Genomic DNA, 20,198 nt, shown 5'->3' on the forward strand with positions numbered 1-20,198 from the left:
TGATGACAATGTGATATTCAAGATGCTGTGGGTCTTAGCTGGCTATGTGTCTTAAGTGTGTGTGTGTGTGTGTGTGTGTGTGTGTGTGTGTGTGTGTGTGTGTGTGTGTGTGTGTGTGTGTGTGTGTGTGTGTGTGTGTGTGTGTGTGTGTGTGTGTGTGTGTGTGTGTGTGTTTGTGTGTGTGATGGTGTTTGCAGTGAGTGCTGCAGCTCTTGCCTCCAGTGCAGTGATTATACTCTCTTAGAGAAGCTAGCCACATCAATAGACTCCCTGCCATTCCTGTACTTAAAAAACCTTCTGCCTAAGTGACATGGTCTGAACCTCCATCATTGGAAAATGGTCATGAGGACTGTATCGAACTCCTATTTGGCACAGTTTACATGTCTTTACTACTTCTTTATAGGAAGTATCTCTTCCCACAGTGACATCTCTATCTGCAAAATATGTTGGAGTGATTTCATCAAGTGACGTCACCAGGCAATGTCATTGAATGATGTCACCAAGTGATGGCAGTCTATATGTGTGTGTGGGAGTTGTGTGTCTGAGGGCGTGGCTGTCCCGTGTGTATGTCTTCATAGATATCCACAGTGGTACACGTATTAAACAAGGTTTGATGGGTGTGGTGTGGGGGTTGTGGAGGAGGTAAACTGTAAACATACTAGCATCGTACACTTGGGATCTTCTTTGCCCAAAGTGTGAATAGCCAACCAATCGGGAGCCTCAAGTCTTTAACACTCATCATGATGTCATCAGGCCAAATGCCAGTGTGGCATCAGCCACAACATGGCCTCGGTCCTGATGAAGAGGGGCGTTTGTCATCAGCTCATCCCTTCCATGAGCAGAGGTCGGGGAGGAATGGCCGGCCACTTGTTTGGAAGGATGTCCAGTGTCAGGGGGCTAAATTTAGGTGTTGGTCCAGATAGCTGGGCCCTAGAGCCGTATTGTCCTGAATAGACGCCTCCTTGTGTGTCCTCTTAGTGGAGGGCATGCTGGTCTGTGTGGATCACACACATTGTTCCTCCACCACCGCCTTGTCCTATGAAGGTTTCACTGGGCCGGGTTCCTCTTACTCTGGGATGTGAGAAGATGCACTTTATTGGTCTCTGATGGTGTCATGGCATGGAACACATGCATGTGAAAATATATCAATCTTGCATTATCATCTAGGTACATGAGAATAATTAACCTTACTAATGCAAGATGGAACACTTTTGAGTGAAGTGAATAAAATCTGACTGACTGGTTCTTGTCTCTTGGGTTATGGCGGGTCCAATGTTGTCCTGACTCCTGACTGACTGGTTCTTGTCTCTTGGGTTATGGCGGGTCCAATGTTGTCCTGACTCCTGACTGACTGGTTCTGGTCTCTTGGGTTACGATGGTACAGTGTTGTCCTGACTCCTGACTGACTGGTTCTGGTCTCTTGGGTTACGGCGGGTCCAATGTTGTCCTGACTCCTGACTGACTGGTTCTGGTCTCTTGGGTTACGATGGTCCAGTGTTGTCCTGACTCCTGACTGACTGATTCTGGTCTCTTTCTCCTCCAGACTGACCCTGCTAGCGTCCAGAGAGCACCCAGAGCTCAGCCCCTTCCCCCAGCCCTGCAGAGACCATGAAGCCTGACGGGGTTGCCACGGCAGCGCTGGAACCAATGGAAGTGCTGGAGTCCAACGAGGTTAACGAGGCGGGGCCGCCCGCCTCGGGGGAGGAGCCTAGCCAGGCGGCTAGCCCATTGGAGGAGCAGACAGGACCCCCGCCGATAGAGCTGGTTGAGGGGGAGGCCCCACCGAAGGTCCCCACCACCAAGACCCCCGCCGACCCCAAAGCCAAGACCGCCGGCAAGGCCGGGGCCAAGACCAAGCCCGGGACCGCCGCCCCGGCCAAGACCACCACCGGCTCGCGGCCCGGCACCGCCCAGAGCCGGCTCAGCAACGGAACGTCCAAGACCAACGGGGTGGCCAAGAGTGAGGGCGTGGCCAAGACCAACGGAGTGGCCAAGAGTGAGGGCGTGGCCAAGACCAACGGGGTGGCCAAGAAGACCACCCCCTCCGCGGCCGACAAGAAGACCGCCGCGCCCGCCAAGAAACCAGCGGGCTCCACCGGCGCCCCGGCCACCAAGACGGCCCCCAAGCCCCTGGAGAAGAAGCCGCCAGCGACCACTCGCCCCTCCAGCGCCCTGGGCACCAAGAAGACCCCAACCGCTGCGCCAGCCCCCAAACCGGCTGCTGCGCCCGCTGCTAAGAAGCCAGCAGGTAACAACCATCTACTGCCCTGTTGTACTGAAGGGCTTATCTTTGATGTCCTTTTATTCTATTGGATATCTGTGTTCTATTGTTATTATTATTATTTTTCCTTTCATCATCACCTGTTACGTTACTATTCACCCTCAGCTCTAAGAAGGTAATCTAAAGTAGGCAGACCTTGGTCCACTAGTCACACAACACAGAGTCTCACAGTCTGAGACTCACTCTGTAGTGGGATGACATGTTACAGAACATCTAGGAGACAAGGACTAGAGAGAAGGTCTGGTGATATGAACCACAGTAATACTCTACTGCAATACTATTACTATGCTATGATAAACTATTATTCTGCTACTAAGATATGTAAATACTGGTCCAACACTAAGGACTGAGACCATTTTTAGTTTCTAGGTGAAAATAACCAGAAACATGAGCTAAAAGGGTTGATTGTTAGTCTTTGGGTGCTCATTGTAACATGATGAATGTGTGTGTGTTCTGTGCTCTAGTTAGCCACGCAGGAGTGAACAGTACTAATATAGAAGTGGCCTAGATCCCAGCCAACGTGTCACTAGTTAGATTTATAACCTGGCCAATCAAAACGCTCTCTCTTCTGAGTCATGAGGTCACTGCTTACATGCTGTAGTCTGTTTCTCTTCTCTAATATGCTCTCTCTCTTCCCTCCTCCCCTCCCTCTCTCTCTCTTCTTCCCTCCACCACACCTTTCTCTCCCTCCCTTCTCTCTCTCTCTCCCTCCCCTGTGTCTTCTATCTCTTATCCTCTACTCCCTATCCCTTGTACTCTCTCTCCTGTCGCTCTCTCTGCCATTCCCCGTTTCTTTTGTCCCTCACTAATAATCCCTTTGTCTCCCTGCTTGCCTTTTCTCCTATTCTCTCGCTCTCGCTCTCGCTCTCGCTCTCTCTCTCTCTCTCTCTCTCTCTGTCTCTGTCTCTGTCTCTGTCTCTGTCTCTGTCTCTGTCTCATTCTCTCTCTCTCTCTCTCTCTCTCTCTCTCTCTCTCTCTCTCTCTCTCTCTCTCTCTCTCTCTCTCTCTCTCTCTCTCTCTCTCTCTCTCCAGCTCCAACCAAGTCCAGCTCAGCTGCCTCGCCCAAGCCAGATAAAGCTCCTGTTGCCAAGACAACCAGGTGGGTGTGCCTCCCCCCCCACCCACCCTATACTGATGTTTTAGGATGTCGATCGCCGCAGCAGCTACGTAAACATCGTGGCATAATAGCAGCGCGACACAGTGTTCGCCCAAGCTAAAGTTTTGCGTGACATGTCCATTGTCCAGAACAATACCTTGCGGGTACTGTTTGTTTGATTTAATCCCCATGTCACCCGTAAGTGACGATTCTGTCGACCAATCAACGGAGGGCGTGTGTAGCTCGAACTTGCCGGCACCTTTTCAGCCGTCTCAGTACCCCAACGGAGGAGTACTGTTGACGATTGCGAAACGAGTACGGCTCAGCCCGGCTCAGTCCGGGTCACGCCCACCTTTGGCGGTGGAAACACGAACCGTGCCGCACCTTTGCGAACCGAACCGAACAGCACATTCCGGTGGAAATGCACCATAAAGCCCCTCCCCCTGTTTTTTATTAAAAAACTAAAATAATCCCTCACACCACCGCCACCACCACCCCCACCATCACCACTGCTAAGCTCTTAATAAACACTAACACGTAATAAAGCTGTACGGTAGAACAGAGGACGTTTGTGGAACACATCCAGCCCTACAAAGACCTCCTGATCCGAGTCGAGGAGCTAGGGGGCCTGGTCTGGGAGGGCCTCTCCACTCTGGGCCCCTGAGGGCCTCTGACCCTCCACATAGAGCAGGAAGACCTGGTGGTCTACATCGGGTGCATCCTCTAGAAGTTCAATACCAAACCTGTACATCTCTGTGTGTGGATATAATTCATGTGTACTTATGAGTGTGTGCGAGTGTGTGTGAATATGTCTATCTGTGTGTATTTACGTGTGTGTGTGTGTGTGTGTGTGTGTGTGTGTGTATATGTGTGTGTGTGTCTGTGTGTGTGTGTGTGCGTGTGTATGTTCATCTGTGCGTATTCATGTGTCTGGCAACATGTGCATGTGGATTCATGTGTATACGTGTGTGTGTGTGTGTGTGTGTGTGTGTGTGTGTGTGTGTGTGTGTGTGTGTGTGTGTGTGTGTGTGTGTGTGTGTGTGTGTGTGTGTGTGTGTGTGTGTGTGTGTGTGTGTGTGTGTGTGTGTGTGTGTGTGTGTGTGTGCGTGCATGTGCGTGTGCATGTAACTGGGTCAGCATGTACCTGGATCACGCTGGGTGACGTGGCACCACGGGGTGCTGTGAGCCTCAGCAGTGGACCTGAAAGAGGCCTCTGTGTGAGGATGATGATGAGGAAGGTGGTGACCCCCTGGGAGCTGACCTGGGGGGTCTGATGTTCCATACACTCCCCCCCATGTCTGTTTGTTCTTGTGTTTGGTGAATCACTGTCCTCTTTCTGTCTCTCCCGGTCTGGAATATGTACCTTAAAGGAGACTCGCTCTACTAATGTTAGATGATGTAGAGCGGGTTTACTGATAACCGGAAGGTTGCTAGTTCGATCCCCGGCTCCTCCTAGCTGCGTGTCGAGGTGTCTCTGAGCAAGATACCGACGAGCTGGCTGTCGCCTTGTGTGGTTGACTCCGCCGTCGGTTTGTGAATGTGTGAATGAATGGATGTCAGTCACTTTGGATAAAAGCGTCAGCAAAATCCCTTCAATGTAATTGTGGGGAGCCAATGCTTTGTGATTTCCAGTGTAAACTGTTTTATTGATTTTAGAGTCCTGTCATTAGGGACACAGGTAGGGCCTAGACCTCCTGCTTAATGATAAGGTTGGACTGTGGACATTGGGGTTCGAACCCAGAACCCTGTTTCTTGCTCAACGACACAGGACAGTTGGTCACGAGGGGCTGGGTATCGAACCAGCGATCTTCCAGTAGCCAGACAACCACGCTCCAGAGCCGCTCCCATGATGTAGGAGACATCTCAGACCACTGTTACCCCCCCCCCCCATGCAGGCTGTCAGTATATGATAGATGATAGATGATGCAATACAATCTCTCGGCCCGGAGGTGAATCAATACCTTACTAAGTAGTTCTGAAACGTGGCCAGATAAACACTTTGGCAATTGATCCCAGAGTAACAATAACTATATTCATAAAGTCATATGCATATAGATAGTGTTTGTGTGTGTGTGTGTGTGTGTGTGTGTGTGTGTGTGTGTGTGTGTGTGTGTGTGTGTGTGTGTGTGTGTGTGTGTGTGTGTGTGTGTGTGTGTGTGTGTGTGTGTGTGTGTTAGGGTTGCAAGGGCTGAAGACATTTCAGTAATGCCCAGTGTTAACAATGAACACATAAATCTGTGGATCTGGTCATTATCAGGAATGGAAGGCTTGTCATCACAGGAGCATATCAGACTCTCCTAAGGTGTTAGCTCTGTCTGCTACGCTGGTGGTGCTTACTGGTAACTGGCTAATGCTAAGTAACACTGATGATGAATCAGAAGAACTCGTGCTCAAGTTAGCTCATGCCCAAGCAGGAATTATGTTGACTCACCTTTTCATTTGATTCTCTAGATCTATCTAATTCCACGTTATCGATTAAAACTAACAGACAATAATTGATAATCAATTAACTGTTAACATGAACCTAGTGTGTGTTGGTGAGTGTTGAGCTCAATGCTGGAGGCCAACCTGCTGAAAGAGACCGAGAGAGAGATGTGTAGTTCATCTGACACACACACCCTTTCCTTGCAGGGGCGATGACGTGTGTGTGTGTGTGTGTGTGTGTGTGTGTGTGTGTGTGTGTGTGTGTGTGTGTGTGTGTGTGTGTGTGTGTGTGTGTGTGTGTGTGTGTGTGTGTGTGTGTGTGTGTGTGTGTGTGTATATGTGTGTGTGCCTGTGTGTGTTTGCGTGCATGTGCCTTAACACATCTATAAATCTCTCTTGGTTGAGTGTCCTTGTCTCGACGTTTAAACACGGCATCTCCTGATTGGCTGAAAGATGAAATACCGCTCAGTTTTGAAGACACACCCTGCTTTGCATGGTACACACACACACACACACACACATACACACAGACACACAGACACACACACACACACACACACACACACACACACACACACACACACACACACACACACACACACACACACACACACACAGGCATCAATCAAATATACCATACATTTACACCTTATTCCCCAAATAAATAAAACCACAAAGTGATGCAGTCAACCACAGACAGGCTCCGGGAATACTCTAAAATACAAAGATGCATGCTTCAGGCAGACAAACGTGAGCCATGGCTTTTTTGAGTGAACTAAGACACACTCTTTATCTTCCTCCAGAGAACCAGGTGGATATAATTAAGTTCCCCATCCTTTAGCCCGGCTGCTATGGTTCCGTTAGTGGTAATGCATTTATTACAACCATAGATTATAATGTGTTTCTATAGGGCTCTACTCAGTAGTCTGCTTGCATGCAGCATCCAGCCGCGGTCTTAACCAGGGTCGATATCCGCCCTGTGTTACACGTAATTCCTTCTCTGTTTCCACCGATTTGCTTGTTTTGCCTTCCCCCTTTGTCTTTCCAACAACCTCTATATTGATATTGTCGTGTTTTTCAGTTAAGGTATGATACCTTAGATTAAGAACATAAAGACTACAGCCACAATCTCCCTCCCCCGTCAATGCGGTCCTCCATCGCTAGCAGGCAGCCTTAACGCGGCCCGCTATAGCTGCAGATTAATGGTGCTGCGCTGGGTGTGCAGCCCACTGTACACTCCTATATGGTCTTTACGGGGCCCAGCCTGCGTGTGTGTGTTTGTGTGTCCGGCTGCGTGCCTCCGTGTTTGTGCGTGTGTGCATTTGTGAGTGAGCACGTGTGTGATATCTGGACGGCAGCCTTTGTAGCTGGGAAGTCTCGCAATTACTGTGCACACCATGACCATGAACAGCTCTCCATATGGCGTGTGTGTGTGTGTGTGTGTGTGTGTGTGTGTGTGTGTGTGTGTGTGTGTGTGTGTGTGTGTGTGTGTGTGTGTGTGTGTGTGTGTGTGTGTGTGTGTGTGTGTGTGTGTGTGTGTGGGATGGTTTGTTGGCTGAACACGTACCTATAGGCGTATGTGTCATGCTGGGCACCTCTTTCTCTCTCTATCTTCTCTCTCTCTCTCTCTTTTGCTCTCTCAATCGCTCTCTTGGTCGTCTGTCATGTGGAAGGTGCAGAGAGCGAGAGAGAGAGAGAGAAAGCGAGAGGGCAAGCAAGAGATGGATAGAGGTAGGGACTGTGGAAGATGGACGACGTTTGGACTAAACAGCTGTATCATTCACGTCACTCTTCACTCAACACACGTGTGTGATCGTGTGTGTGTGTGTGTGTGTGTGTGTGTGTGTGTGTGTGTGTGTGTGTGTGTGTGTGTGTGTGTGTGTGTGTGTGTGTGTGTGTGTGTGTGTGTGTGTGTGTGTGTGCGTGCGTGCGTGCGTGTTGGCTCCATTAACTGGCCCTCTCGGGTACAGGCGTAGATTGAGTGCACCATCACCACGTGGGTAGCATGCTGTGTTTATGTAAAGTACAGACAAGGCTGGCGAATGCCAGTACAGTAGAGGCAGAGGCTAGACTATGCTATGCTACAGTACAGCCAACGCTAGACTATGCTATGCTAAAGTACAGCCAATGCTAGGCTATGCTACAGTACAGTAATGGTGGTAGTACATGTGTGGTATTCAGGCTAGTCTACGCTAACATGCACTACAGAGGGAGTTGAACGCTAAGTCATGCTACCATACAGTGCAGTGAGATGCTAGGCTATGCTAACATGCACTACAGAGGGAGTTGAACGCTAAGTCATGCTACCATACAGTACTCTGGGATGCTAGGCTACGCTAACATGCACTACAGAGGGATTCAGATGCCAAGTCATGTTACCATGCAGTGCAGGTTACCGCCCAGCTATGATATACATTACTTTGAGATGCTAGGCTACACTAGCCCACGGTACAGCGGGATGCTAGGCAATGCTAATAACGTCTTGTTCCTCCCTGGGCGTGGCTCCAGGATATGTCCATATATGGGTTTTATGTCATGGGAGAAGGGGGGAGGAAGAGGAGAGGAAAAGAAGGCAGGAGGAGGATGGGGGGGGGGTGCGTCTACAACCACAAACTAATCACCAAATGGATTAAGTGGCAAAGGGTGTGTGTGTGTGTGTGTGTGTGTGTGTGTGTGTGTGTGTGTGTGTGTGTGTGTGTGTGTGTGTGTGTGTGTGTGTGTGTGTGTGTGTGTGTGTGTGTGTGTGTGTGTGTGTGTGACCACAGAGTCATGTGAGAACGATGCGGCCATGTTGAACATCATGAGCCCGCTTCACCCAGCAGCCATCTTGGTTCTCCAGAATCCCCCGCCCAGTGGAGCAGGAGCATAAGGGGTCCGGGAGTCTGGTACCCTCTCTCCATGCTTACGCTCTCCCAATTCAATAAAAAGGTGCTTTATTGGAATATAAACATTCACATTGCCAAAGCAGTGCAGGAGAAGCTCTTTACATCTCTCTGTCTTACTCTATCCTCCCCTTACTCTCCATCTCAAACACAATCTCATTCTATCTGCTTAACCCCCTCTCTGTCTATCCATCTATTGTGCTCTCTCCCTCAGTAGTTCTAATCCTAGTATTACACACACACAAACCGAACCCTTTGTCCCTGCAGCCAGAGTCAACCTGCCTCCTTGTTATGTGCAGCTCTCTCTCTTGCAGTTCTTCCTCTGTGTTTAGCTTTTAGCTGGAGGCAGGAGCTGGCTGGTTATCAGCGTGCGTTCTCCTCTGACCTCCTTCACCACGACTCCTCCCTGCGTCTCCTCGCACCACTGCTGGGCTCCTCACACCCAGCATCGCTTGATCCAAACCATCACTGTCGGATCAGCTCTCAGTCTGATACCTTCAGCAGTGTTAAGATAAATGTGCCCTACGGTACATTAAAGGGATACTTCACCCATTTAGAACCGGCGTTCTATCATTATAAAATCGCTATTGTAATATAAATAAATATATAAATAAATATCAGTCTAAACCAGTCTCCCCTTGTCCCATTTTTTTCTCATCTAATTTTCTCCCGAAATGACGTCAAATGACGCGTTTGACGTCATTTCGGGAGAAACCTCTTGTCCCGCTAGAAGGGCCGAGGACTACAACACACTTTTGGTGGCAAATTTTTCCACCAATAAGAAATGAGAGGGGGCGGGAGCTCGCGTACTGAGGGGGAATGAGGGGGACGGGAGACCGACAGGTGGGCGGGGCAGCGAGCGCAATGCACTGTGGTAGTTGGAGGTTTTCTTACTTTGAGCCAGAGAGACCATGAAAACACTCTTTCTGCCTTTTTTCAGGCTAGGATGAACCGTTTCAATTTTTTTTTCACATTTATAATACATTGAATTATTTAATTCATAAAACCTTCATATTCCCACCGGTGAAGTATCTCTTTAATAACCATAGTATACATTATAGGTTAATAACCATGCTGTACGAAATCGGTTTATAACCATGCTGTACGTAATCGGTTAATAACCATGCTGTGCGTCACTAAACTAAAACGCAGGTAGTAAGCTGCTGTACATTCATCAACTACTGTGTACACTAAAAAGATAAAAGATTAATACATCTCTCTGTATGTCATTTAACCACACTTGATCCAAATAAGCTTAAGCTAAAAGCTAAAATCGTGTGTATGATAATAAAACAGTGCGTATGTTAACAAACAGCACCGTGACAATACAGAGCTCTCTGTCCGGGCTATCTGGGGACATCCCGGATAGTCCTGAAGGAAGTGACTGTCCGTTCCGGTTATAGTGCCGCTAGTCTGCCTCTGTAGAGCAGCACGTGTTAAATGTTAATTGGTTGTTTAAGTCTCTAATCTATCAGCTCCTCCGCCACGCCAGGGTTTACCTCCTGCGTCAGGTCTGAACCTCGCTGGGCTGCGTTGGCCGGCAGCACCACATCGTTGCTCCCAGCAGATCAATCCCCAGGCTCACCCCCATGTACCCCCCAGCAGATACACCCCCACGCTCACCCCCATATACTCCCCAGCAGATACTGCTTTATGCTTCAGAGATTGTTATGCATGTTTTCACCCCTTCACCGCGGTCTCCGACCCCTCGGCCATTAACTCATCAGCGATGTTAATTACAGAACCAACAGCCGATGACAACCATGACGCCTTACCGCCCGGCCTCGTGTCCGCTGAGCGCTGGTCCTGTGCCAGGCAGCCGGGGGGCTTTGTTACACTAACGACCCCCGATGCACCACCAGACCACCCATCCATGGTGGCTGATGGCCAGCTCAGACCCTGAGCAGCACTCAGGAGGCTGGGCGCAGAGCCCCACGTGATACAGGGGGATCCATGTTCTCTCAGAGCCAAACATGAACTCGTATCTCTCGCGGAATTCTACGAGATACAATTTATTTATGTTTATGTTTATTTTTGTACTACTAATGAGTAAATCCACCAGACTCTCCTACCTCTTACCTCATCCTCTTATCCTGTTTGTGATCATCCAGATTAATAAGAACCAGCCCCGTCCAGTGGTTTATTCCCTTCAAAACCAACTGCCTTTTCCTCCTGCCCTCATTGCTCGCAACCTAACGTAAACAAACAAACCAAAAGACTGCACACTCACAGAAACACACACACACTGTATTGATATCCTGTCAAAACACAGCCCTCTTTTATAACTGGAGTCATTAGCTTGTTGTGGTTTCCGAGAGCCTTCTGCACATGACCTAATTCAGGGTTCGTGGAAGTGGCCTGAGTCCAGTCATTGTGTTGGCTGCGTGTCACTGTGGAGCCACTGTTGTTGTCTCTGAGCTCTGAGCCCGTTCCATGAGCTCAACATCACACCAGTGTCTGAGCACGGCCTCAATGACTGGTTGTGCTGTGACTGTATGAATGTTGCACACGACTTGTGATGAACTCCGTTCCTGTCCAGACGCCAAGTGCCACATTTGAAATCCCCTGACACTCGCTTTAAAATCTCCCTCCTCTCCCGGTCTTTGTGTCGGTAATACCATAACCAAGCCCCTCACCCCAATGTCCTTTATTCCAGTATTAGATATAATGAGCTGCAGTTGAACGTGGTGGTTAGAGGATTAAGATGATGAGGACGATTAAAATGTGATATGATCAACCACCCAGGTGTGTCCCAACAATGGCTGGGTGTGTTCCACGCCTCAGAGCGCGCCCACAGGCAGGCGAGACTGCACCCTGACAGACTTACTGAGGCCTTTAGGTGGGAGTGGAGCACGGAAGTGATATGAAAATGCAGGGGTGGAGACTACCTGCTCCTCCTCCTCCTCCTCTTCCTTCTGCTACCCCTCTTCCTCCTTTTCTTCTACCTCCACTTTCTGCTCATTCTAATCCTCTTCTTTCCTCCTTCTCCTCAAGCTCACCCTCTTCCTCCTCCCCATCCTCTGTCTGCTTCTCAGTGGATTAGAAAGCCGGAGGACCGCCCTTAACTTCAGGCATGATGCTATTTCTGTTCCTCTTACAGAATAAAATATTAACGCTGTGTGAGGTTCCTGAACTCATCCACCCCTCTCACCCCCTCCCTCCATCCTCTCTTTGCCAGGCCCCATTCTGCCAGATCATCTTCCCTCCCTTTCCTCCACGTTGTTCCTACTATAACGTCTTCCCCCTCCTGCTCATCTCTGCCTCCCTGGCTGCCATACTCCCTCATCATTCCTCTTTACGTCCCACCATCTCTCCTCCCCCCTCTCCTCTCTCCTCTCTCTCCCTCCACAACCTTCCCTCCATCTTCTCCACTCTCCTCAGCTCTCCTTCCCATCTCACCTCCCTCCCCCCTCCCTCCTCTCCTCTCCTCTCTCCTCACCTCTCCATTCCTCTTTCCTCTATTCTCCCTCCCTCCGTCCCCATTCCCCTCTCCTTGTCTCTCTCTTACCCTTGCTCCCCCTCCTCCCTCTCACCTCCCCCTCCCTCCCCTCTCCCCTTCCTGCCAGTCCTAACTAGATGAGTGTCCAAAGGGTTAGGGCTTGCGGCATCAGGCGTCCACTGTAGTCTGGAGCCCCAGGAGACTAACAGGAGATGGGTTTTCTCTGGCCTGTTGGGTCTGGTCTGGGCTGAAGCAGAACCAATGAGGAAAATCTGCAGTAAATGGAATTTAGTGCGTGTGTATGTGCGCTTGCACGTAAGTGTGTGTGTGTGAGTGTGTGTGTGTGTGTGTGTGTGTGTGTGTGTGTGTGTGTGTGTGTGTGTGTGTGTGTGTGTGTGTGTGTGTGTGTGTGTGTGTACGCGCGGTATTTTATGCAATGGCTCTTGGGTTGATTATTAATGTCTTTCCAAATGATTCACTTCCTGCTCTGAGAGTCTCTCTGGGTTAACCAACTCGTAGATGGTGGTGTAGAGTCGTTCTGGGACCTGACCTCTGTGCGGTAGAGAAGCTTCTAGAAGATGCCTTCACACACGGCTATAATAGATGTCTCTCTGACCTGGAGTCAGCCCATCACATCCTCATTTATCGATGTGCTCACATCTACGTCTATCAGGTCAAAAATCTAAATCCACTTACAGGTCAGTCTGAGAACCATAAGAAATACAATCAACTCAGGAGTCGCTCAAACAACCCGCTGCCCAGCCTGGTGTCAGAAGTACAACTGGACCGAGTGCATGGTGGCTGTAGGATCAGACGCAAGGGGAGGGATTATTAGTGGGTTTATTGGCGATAGTGTATCAGAGATAGTCAACCAGCTTATCATTTTTATGTTTCTTTCTTCTTTACTCCTGCTTGTGCCTCGTCCCTTTAGTACACTGTGCCTCTGGAGACATCAGCTCGCCTCCAGGACGCACAGAAGCAGACGGAACTCTGTGTCTCCACGAACCCCTCCAGTGGAGTAGCTGACCTCTGACCCTGAGCCCCCCCCAGGAAGGCTTCTGTCTAACGTGGGTTTTTTTTTGTTCTTCAGACCGACTAGCGCGAGCCGCCCCTCCTCGGCCTCCACGCGGGCCCCAGGGACTGGCCCTGCCAAGACTGCCACCCCCCCGCCCAAACCGGCCCCAACCAGGACCTCCACCACGCCCAAACCAGCGGGCCCCAAGACCACCACCACGCCCTCTGCTGGCAAGACCCCGGCGCCACAGGCAGCCAAGACGGCCACGCCCATCAAGAAGGGTGAGAGGAGGGTTTCACTAATCAGTCATTTATTAAGCAGGTTAAAAGAGGTGGTACTGATCTTCTGTATGGTGTATTTAGTGTTAGAATGTACATGCTGGTCAGAGAGCGACTTCAGGTAGAGACTTAGGCAAAAGGTGCTAAGATTTAGTCATAGATATAAATACACAGAAAAAAAACAGAACTATTTTTGAAATCATTACAAGCCATAAAACGATATTTACTGAACAATATTTATATTATATTTATTTTCAATAATCTTTATCACTATTTTAGACGTTATTGTAAAGAAATCGTGAAACGAAAAATCCCACGTCCCATTGGAGAATTTCAACAGCGTACACACAGATACCTCCGGTAGGACGGTGACCGTAGACCAGGTTTGTAATGTTTGTAAAACAGTGGTCTCGTGGTTAGGGTCCCAGCCAGAAGGCTCTGGGGTGCACCCCCAATGCATCCTGGAGCCAGATGCCAGTCTGACCCCACTGTGTAGCTCTGGATGAAGGCTTCAGTGACCTGACCAAGCAGTGAGCTGTAATGTTAACCTCCCTGGTTCTCTCTCTTCAGATGTTTCCAAGCCCTCCACCCCGGCGGCCAAGAAGCCCGCCGCTGCCCCCCTCACACGCCCCTCCCCCGCCGCTAAAGCCACCAAATCAGAGCCCCCCAAATCCTCCCCCAAACCGGACGCCGCCGCCAAGAAGCCCGCCGCGAGCAAGGCTGCGGACAGCAAGACGGCCCCCCGGCCCAAAACGGCGGAGGCCCGGGCCGCACCCTCCAAGACCCCCGGCCCCAAAGCGGCCAAGGCCAGCCCCAAGAAGACGGTGGGCAGTAGCACGCCCACCCCCGTGAAGCGCGGGCCCAAGGGCGTTGCCCCCGAGACCGCAGGGGAGATGGAAGCGGCTGGGGTCACCGTCGCTGTCGCGGCTGCGGTCGCTACAGCTGCCGCCGTCATGGGCGGAACGGAGGAACCCGCGCCCTTGGCAGAACCAGAGGTTCCTGTCGTAGAGGAGACTGCCGCGATGACAGAAGGCCTTTCAGCGGAACCCACCTTGGAGATCATCGCAGAACCGACCTTAGAGGCCACCGAACCTGCCAGAGATCCCACACCAGAACCTGCAAGAGAACCAACACCAGAACCTGCAAGAGAACCAACACCACAGCTGAGGGAATCAACTCCAGAGCCCATGAGGGAACCAACTCCAGAACCAGAAAGAGAACCAACTCCAGAGCCCATGAGGGAACCAACTCCAGAACCAGAAAGAGAACCAACTCCAGAGTCCATAAGGGAACCAACTCCAGAACCAGAAAGAGAACCAACTCCAGAACCCATGAGGGAACCAACTCCAGAACTCTTGAGGGAACCAACTCCAGAACCCATGAGGGAACCAACTCCAGAACTCTTGAGGGAACCAACTCCAGAACCCATGAGAGAACCAACTCCAGAACCAGAAAGAGAACCAACTCCAGAACCCATGAGAGAACCAACTCCAGAGCCCATGAGGGAACCAACTCCAGAACCCATGAGGGAACCAACTCCAGAACCCTTGAGGGAACCAACTCCAGAACCCTTGAGGGAACCAACTCCAGAACCAGAAAGAGAACCAACTCCAGAACTCTTGAGGGAACCAACTCCAGAACTCTTGAGGGAACCAACTCCAGAACCCATGAGGGAACCAACTCCAGAACCAGAAAGAGAACCAACACCTGAACTGAGAGAAACAACTCCAGAACTCTTGAGGGAACCAACACCAGAACCCATGAGGGAACCAAGTCCAGAACTAGAAAGAGATCCATCCCCAGAACCCTTGAGGGAAACAACAACAGATCACTTCAGAGAAGCGACCCCCGAGCCCACTACGGAGTCAGCCTATGAATCCAACGAGGATCCAGAAGGGGCCTCAATGCCCTCGCTCTCGTGCCAGATGGACATGCAGTACTTTGGCACGTCGCCCGGCGTGTCGGCCCCGTCTCTGGGCACCACGGTCATGTCTCCGCCCTGCTCCCCCCCCGGCCTGTCCCCCGTCCACCAGGCCCAGAGCCCCCCACCTGAGCTGGACCTGAACGCCCACTCAGACCCCTGGGGGAACCGCCCCGCCCAGGCTGCTGAGGACCTCCGCATGGACCAGGTGCTCTCCGACTCGGAGGAGGACGAGAAGTTCAGAGAGAAGGAGGAGGAAGAGGAGGACGAGAAGGACTTCATCTTCAGGCCCGGAGGCCTGGGGGAGTCTCCTCCAGGCGACCGCCACATGGTGCTGCAGCCCCCCATGACGGGAGCCGCTCACACGGACCACTTCGGCTCCCTGATCTCCCCCCGGGAGAAGGAGGTGGAGGTGGAGAAGGCGGAGGAGGAGATCAACGAGGACAAAGACGCCGGCGAGGACGAGGAAGACGAGGAGCAGCGGCGCCTGGGCCACCAGCCTGCCGACGACTTCCAGGTCGGGGCCTTCGGCTGCGGCGGGGGGTCGGCCGGTTGGCACGGCGACGACCTCCTGTCGGGCATGGAGTCGGAGGACGTGAGCAGCAGCTGCGCCAGCAGCCGCCAGCAGGGGGTGTCGGACCTCAGCAGCACCCAGCACATGGCGCTGCTGGACGGCACCCAGAGCTCGGACGCCCTGGTGGACAGCAGCCTGCGCGGCTCGGAGGGCGACGGCGGCTTCATGGGCTCGCCCAACGTGGAGACACTGGCCGGGGAGGAGGACGAGGACGAGGACGAGGAGCGCATGGACGACATGGACGTCAGCTCGGAGCGCGCCGAGGGCCAGCGGCACCAGAAGGACTTCAGGCAGCAGGAGCAGGAGGAGGAGGAGCAGGAGGAGGACGAGGACGTGGAGATGCACAGCGAGGGCGTGACGGAGAGCGGCCTGGAGAGCTGCGAGAACGCCGACGAGGACGACTTCAACGAGGGCGAGCGCCTGGACAACCTGAACCGCGGCGGCGCCCAGCCCGCCCTGTCCCCCGCCTCCGCCTGGGGCCAGAACAACCCCTTCGCCGACCCCTGGGCGCAGCCCGCCGTCCCGGCCGCCGCCGCCCACAGCCCTGGGTCCGACCGCGGCGCCGCCGAGGACCAGACCCCGACCCGGGGGTCCCCCGCCCGCTCCCCGGCCCAGGCCTGGCTGGGCGCCGGCGGCCCATCGCTGGCGCCTCAGTCTGAGCTCCACGGCGCGCAGGAGGAGGAGGAGGAGGAGCAGGCCCAGGAGGAGGCCCTCCTGGCTGCCCCGCCCATGTCCCAGTCCTCCACCCTGAGCGGCGCGGCGCTGGCGGCCCACAGCGGCAGCGAGACCAGCACCCCGGAGGAGCTGCACGACTACGACAGCAGCTCGGGGGTGGAGTCGCGCTCGGACAAGCAGCAGACGCCCGTCCCGTCGGCGCGGCACGCCGACCTGGACCAGGACCTGGGCATCCATCTGGAGAAGGGCGACGGCGAGGAGGAGGAGGCCGAGACGCTGCCCGCCGACGAGGTCATGGGGGCGGGGCCCCCCACCGCGCCAGCCTCCGGCCCCTCGTCGGTCTCCGCCTCCGGAGACGAGGCCAGCGACGCAGAGGGCGAGATGCACATGAAGGACGCGCCCGCGGGCGGCGACCCCGCGGCCCTGGAGGAGGAGGACGGGGGCGGGGCCACGCCTCAGTCGGCCAACTCGGTGGCGTCGTACGCCTTCGACTGCACCAACTCCAACTCCAACGCCCACTCCACGGCCGAGAGCTGCGGGAAGAGCCCCGGAATCTTCTCCCTGGAGAACGAGGACCAGCTGCCGGAGGAGTGCAGCCCCGCCCTCATCACGGAGATGACCCTCACGCCCGGCGCCGCCCAGGGCCCGGACCCCCCGCTGGGCCAGGACCTCCCGCTGGGCCGGCCCGTGGACCTGCTGCCCCTGGGCCACCCCGCCGAGGGCCTGGAGCAGATCAACTTCGGCCTGGGGGGGAAGGGGGTGGAGCCCAGAGAGCACCACCTGCTGGGGGAGGAGGAAGACGAGGAAGATGAGGAGGAGGAGGAGGAGGAGGAGGAGGAAGAGGGGGAGAAGGAGGACCCCTACTACTCCACCACCATCTGTGATAAGACTGATAGCTTTCTGGCAGGTAACGTATAAGCCCCGCCCCCCTCCGCCCCAACTCACCTGGAATGCACCTTTTCCCCTCCACCCCCCCCCACCACTGCCACGCCCCGTGGCTCATTCCCCCCCCACCCACCAACCCTCCCCCCGGTGAGACCAGAGGAAGATTGTAGAAAACGGTTTTGAAACTAAAGGAAGGAGATAATGGAGGGAATAAAATATCAAACAAACTTTAGGTTTTCCAGACGCCGCCTCCCGCTGCGACGCTCGTCTGCTCGGAGGGTGTCCGCGTACATTAGCTACTTTATAGTAGAAGGTTCCTATTAATTAGCATTGCTTTCCCTTTAGCACCCCCCCTCCCCCCCTGACCCCTGACCCCGGGGCACTGACTGATAGTCCGGAGTGACTGAGCTTTGAAAAAGAAAAGCATAAAAAAAGGACCCTGAATGGACTCTACCTGCCTGTGTATTTATCCTACTGTTTTTACCGAACTACTTGTCGAATGTTCTCTTGTTTTCTTTTATATTTGCTTCTTTGTTTGTTGTTCTTTTGGTTCTGTTCCCCCCCCCCCCCCCCCCCGCCCCCGCCCTATTTCCACTGACTGTGTTCTCTGTAGTTCAGCGCTCTGAGCGGTTCTGTTCTCCTGTTCTTTGAGATGTTAGCTCTAAATAAAGCTCCATATTAACCACCTCGTTAGTGAAGGCGCTAGCGTAACCGTTTTCTAGGCTGGGGCGTTCCCCACGACGCTGTAGGTTGTCAAGGCTTGTCATGTATGCGGTCACATGTACAGTACGTGATTGGTTGCGGTTTTTCCCCCCCCCCCCTCCCCCATCACTCAAGCGATGGTTCCCCTGCGTGCTTTCTGAGATGTGACTGTGATAGTGAGCAGTGGGTTTTAATATTTCAACAGTATCTTTGCATGTTTAACTAACAATGAAAAAAAAAAAGTTGTGTACTACCTAGCGGGGCCCCGCCCCCACACTAGCCACGGGCCTCAGCCATTGGTTCTCACTAACTAGGGTTTTTATTTTTTCCTCTTCAAAATTCCATTAAAACATCATTACAAGGCCCCCGCTCCTGTTTCTTCTTTTCCCAGCATGCCTCTGTTGTCGCCTTGTTTACGTGTCGTCTGGTTCCCATGGCAACGCACCCGGCCTCCACACACCCGCCATGCAAACGCCACGCGTAAACAGGAAGTGGAGTTGACGAATGGTGTTCATTGGCTAATGGAATTTTGCTGCCGTGGAATAATGGGGGTTGGAACCCAGTGTGGTCCGAAACCCCTCCCTCCGATCCCCCTGTCCCCCCCTCCTCCCAGAATGACCTCATACCTTGTAACCTTTGGGCTGGTGGGAACCGCGACCAAAACACAAACACGTAGCAGGAAGGAGCTCTGAGCCAATAAACAGCAGACAGGAAAGGGCCTGTTGACCTCGTAGGATGATCCGAGGTTCAAGTACTCAAACCTCCTCGTAGAAATCATTAACACTGAACACATTGACTCTATGTTTATAAGAACAATCTAGCAATGTTTTCAAAAGTTAATGTAATATTGCTCACATATAAGGCCAAGTGTGAGGGGCAATATTTGGTTCTTATTCAAATCAGTATTACAAGTACCTGAAGTGAAGTTCTTGAGCAGATCTAGTAACATTCTATTATTTAGACCCATGACAGACCCATTTGTAAACAACTCTGGAACACCTCCCCCCTCCTGACCAATCAGAACGTGAGAACAGGAAGGAACTCTGAAACTCAAGAGTCGCAGCGACAGAACACTTCCTGCAGGTTTCCCCCTGAGTGCCCTGTGACCAGGTATCTTAGAACCTTAGAACCAGACTCACACCGCTATACAGCCCACAGAAACTCAATCTCCCAGCATTAACAGGGGCAGAGGAACGCTTTGGACTTAAAGGATGATTTGCAACGGTTGGATGTCATGTCATGTTACTGATTCTGATTAATGTTCCCACTGAGGAAACAATGGTCAGAAATGCATTTCATCACCATGACGAAAACCAAGGCTAATTCCTCCAATCAGATCGCTGCCCTTAGCAAGTACATAGATCCAAAACGATGTAAGTTCCTGAAATCCTCATTATCCAACATTCCTACCATTGAATTAGAACGGGTCAATTAGTACAAAGTTAATGTATAAAATCACATGGCTGGCAGGAAGGCTGGCTGTGTGTTGATGGGACTTTAGGAGGTCGTTCAGATACTTCATTAGTGAAGACCTCTTAGGAGCCGGTTAGAGCAAACAGGAGATCCATAGGAGGTGGGCTGATTGGATTGGAAAGACCCTCCCTCTAACGGTATGTTTATAATGAGCCATTAACCTCTCTCCAGAGGAAGTCTAGATGGTTCTACTGCTGCGGTATCGGCCTGTTCCACGTGCATGAAGAGTTAGGACTCAGGAGGGGAGGGTGCGTCCCAGTTCTGACATGTGGACCGCTCAGGGACGACTCAGAGCTCCTCAGGTCCGATCCGGTTGGGTTTTCCGATTGGTCCCGCCTCATGTTCGATAAACGGTTTTAATTGTTCGGTCTATCATATAAAGAGAACTCTTTCTGTATGGGAGGGCCCTGTCTACAGTGCCAATGAGCTGGCAGATGAGTCTGGCTCCCAGTATGATTCTGGTTCCCAGTATGAGTCTTGTTCCCGGTCGACCGTAGGGGAGAGGACCCGACCATTATGACACAACGGAGCGCCGAGGCTTCCCTCGTTGGTG

The 20,198-nt window shown here is 52.4% G+C and overlaps 1 protein-coding gene across 3 annotated transcripts in view; it reads left to right on the forward strand.

Moving 5' to 3' along the window:
* prr36b (proline rich 36b) overlaps positions 1–18,536 on the forward strand; it is a 40,433-nt gene extending 21,897 nt beyond the window's left edge. For all 3 annotated transcript variants that reach the window (XM_030339427.1, XM_030339444.1, XM_030339435.1), the window contains exons 2-5: positions 1,544–2,248; positions 3,314–3,380; positions 13,213–13,418; positions 13,986–18,536. In XM_030339427.1, the coding sequence (XP_030195287.1) occupies positions 1,609–2,248; positions 3,314–3,380; positions 13,213–13,418; positions 13,986–17,503 (4,431 nt within the window). In that variant the 5' untranslated portion in view covers positions 1,544–1,608 and the 3' untranslated portion in view covers positions 17,504–18,536. The remainder of the gene's footprint in view (positions 1–1,543; positions 2,249–3,313; positions 3,381–13,212; positions 13,419–13,985) is intronic.
* Positions 18,537–20,198: the final 1,662 nt, after the last annotated feature.

This window comes from Gadus morhua, chromosome 2 (assembly GCF_902167405.1).
Source record: "Gadus morhua chromosome 2, gadMor3.0, whole genome shotgun sequence".
In the NCBI taxonomy this organism is placed as follows: domain Eukaryota; kingdom Metazoa; phylum Chordata; class Actinopteri; order Gadiformes; family Gadidae; genus Gadus; species Gadus morhua.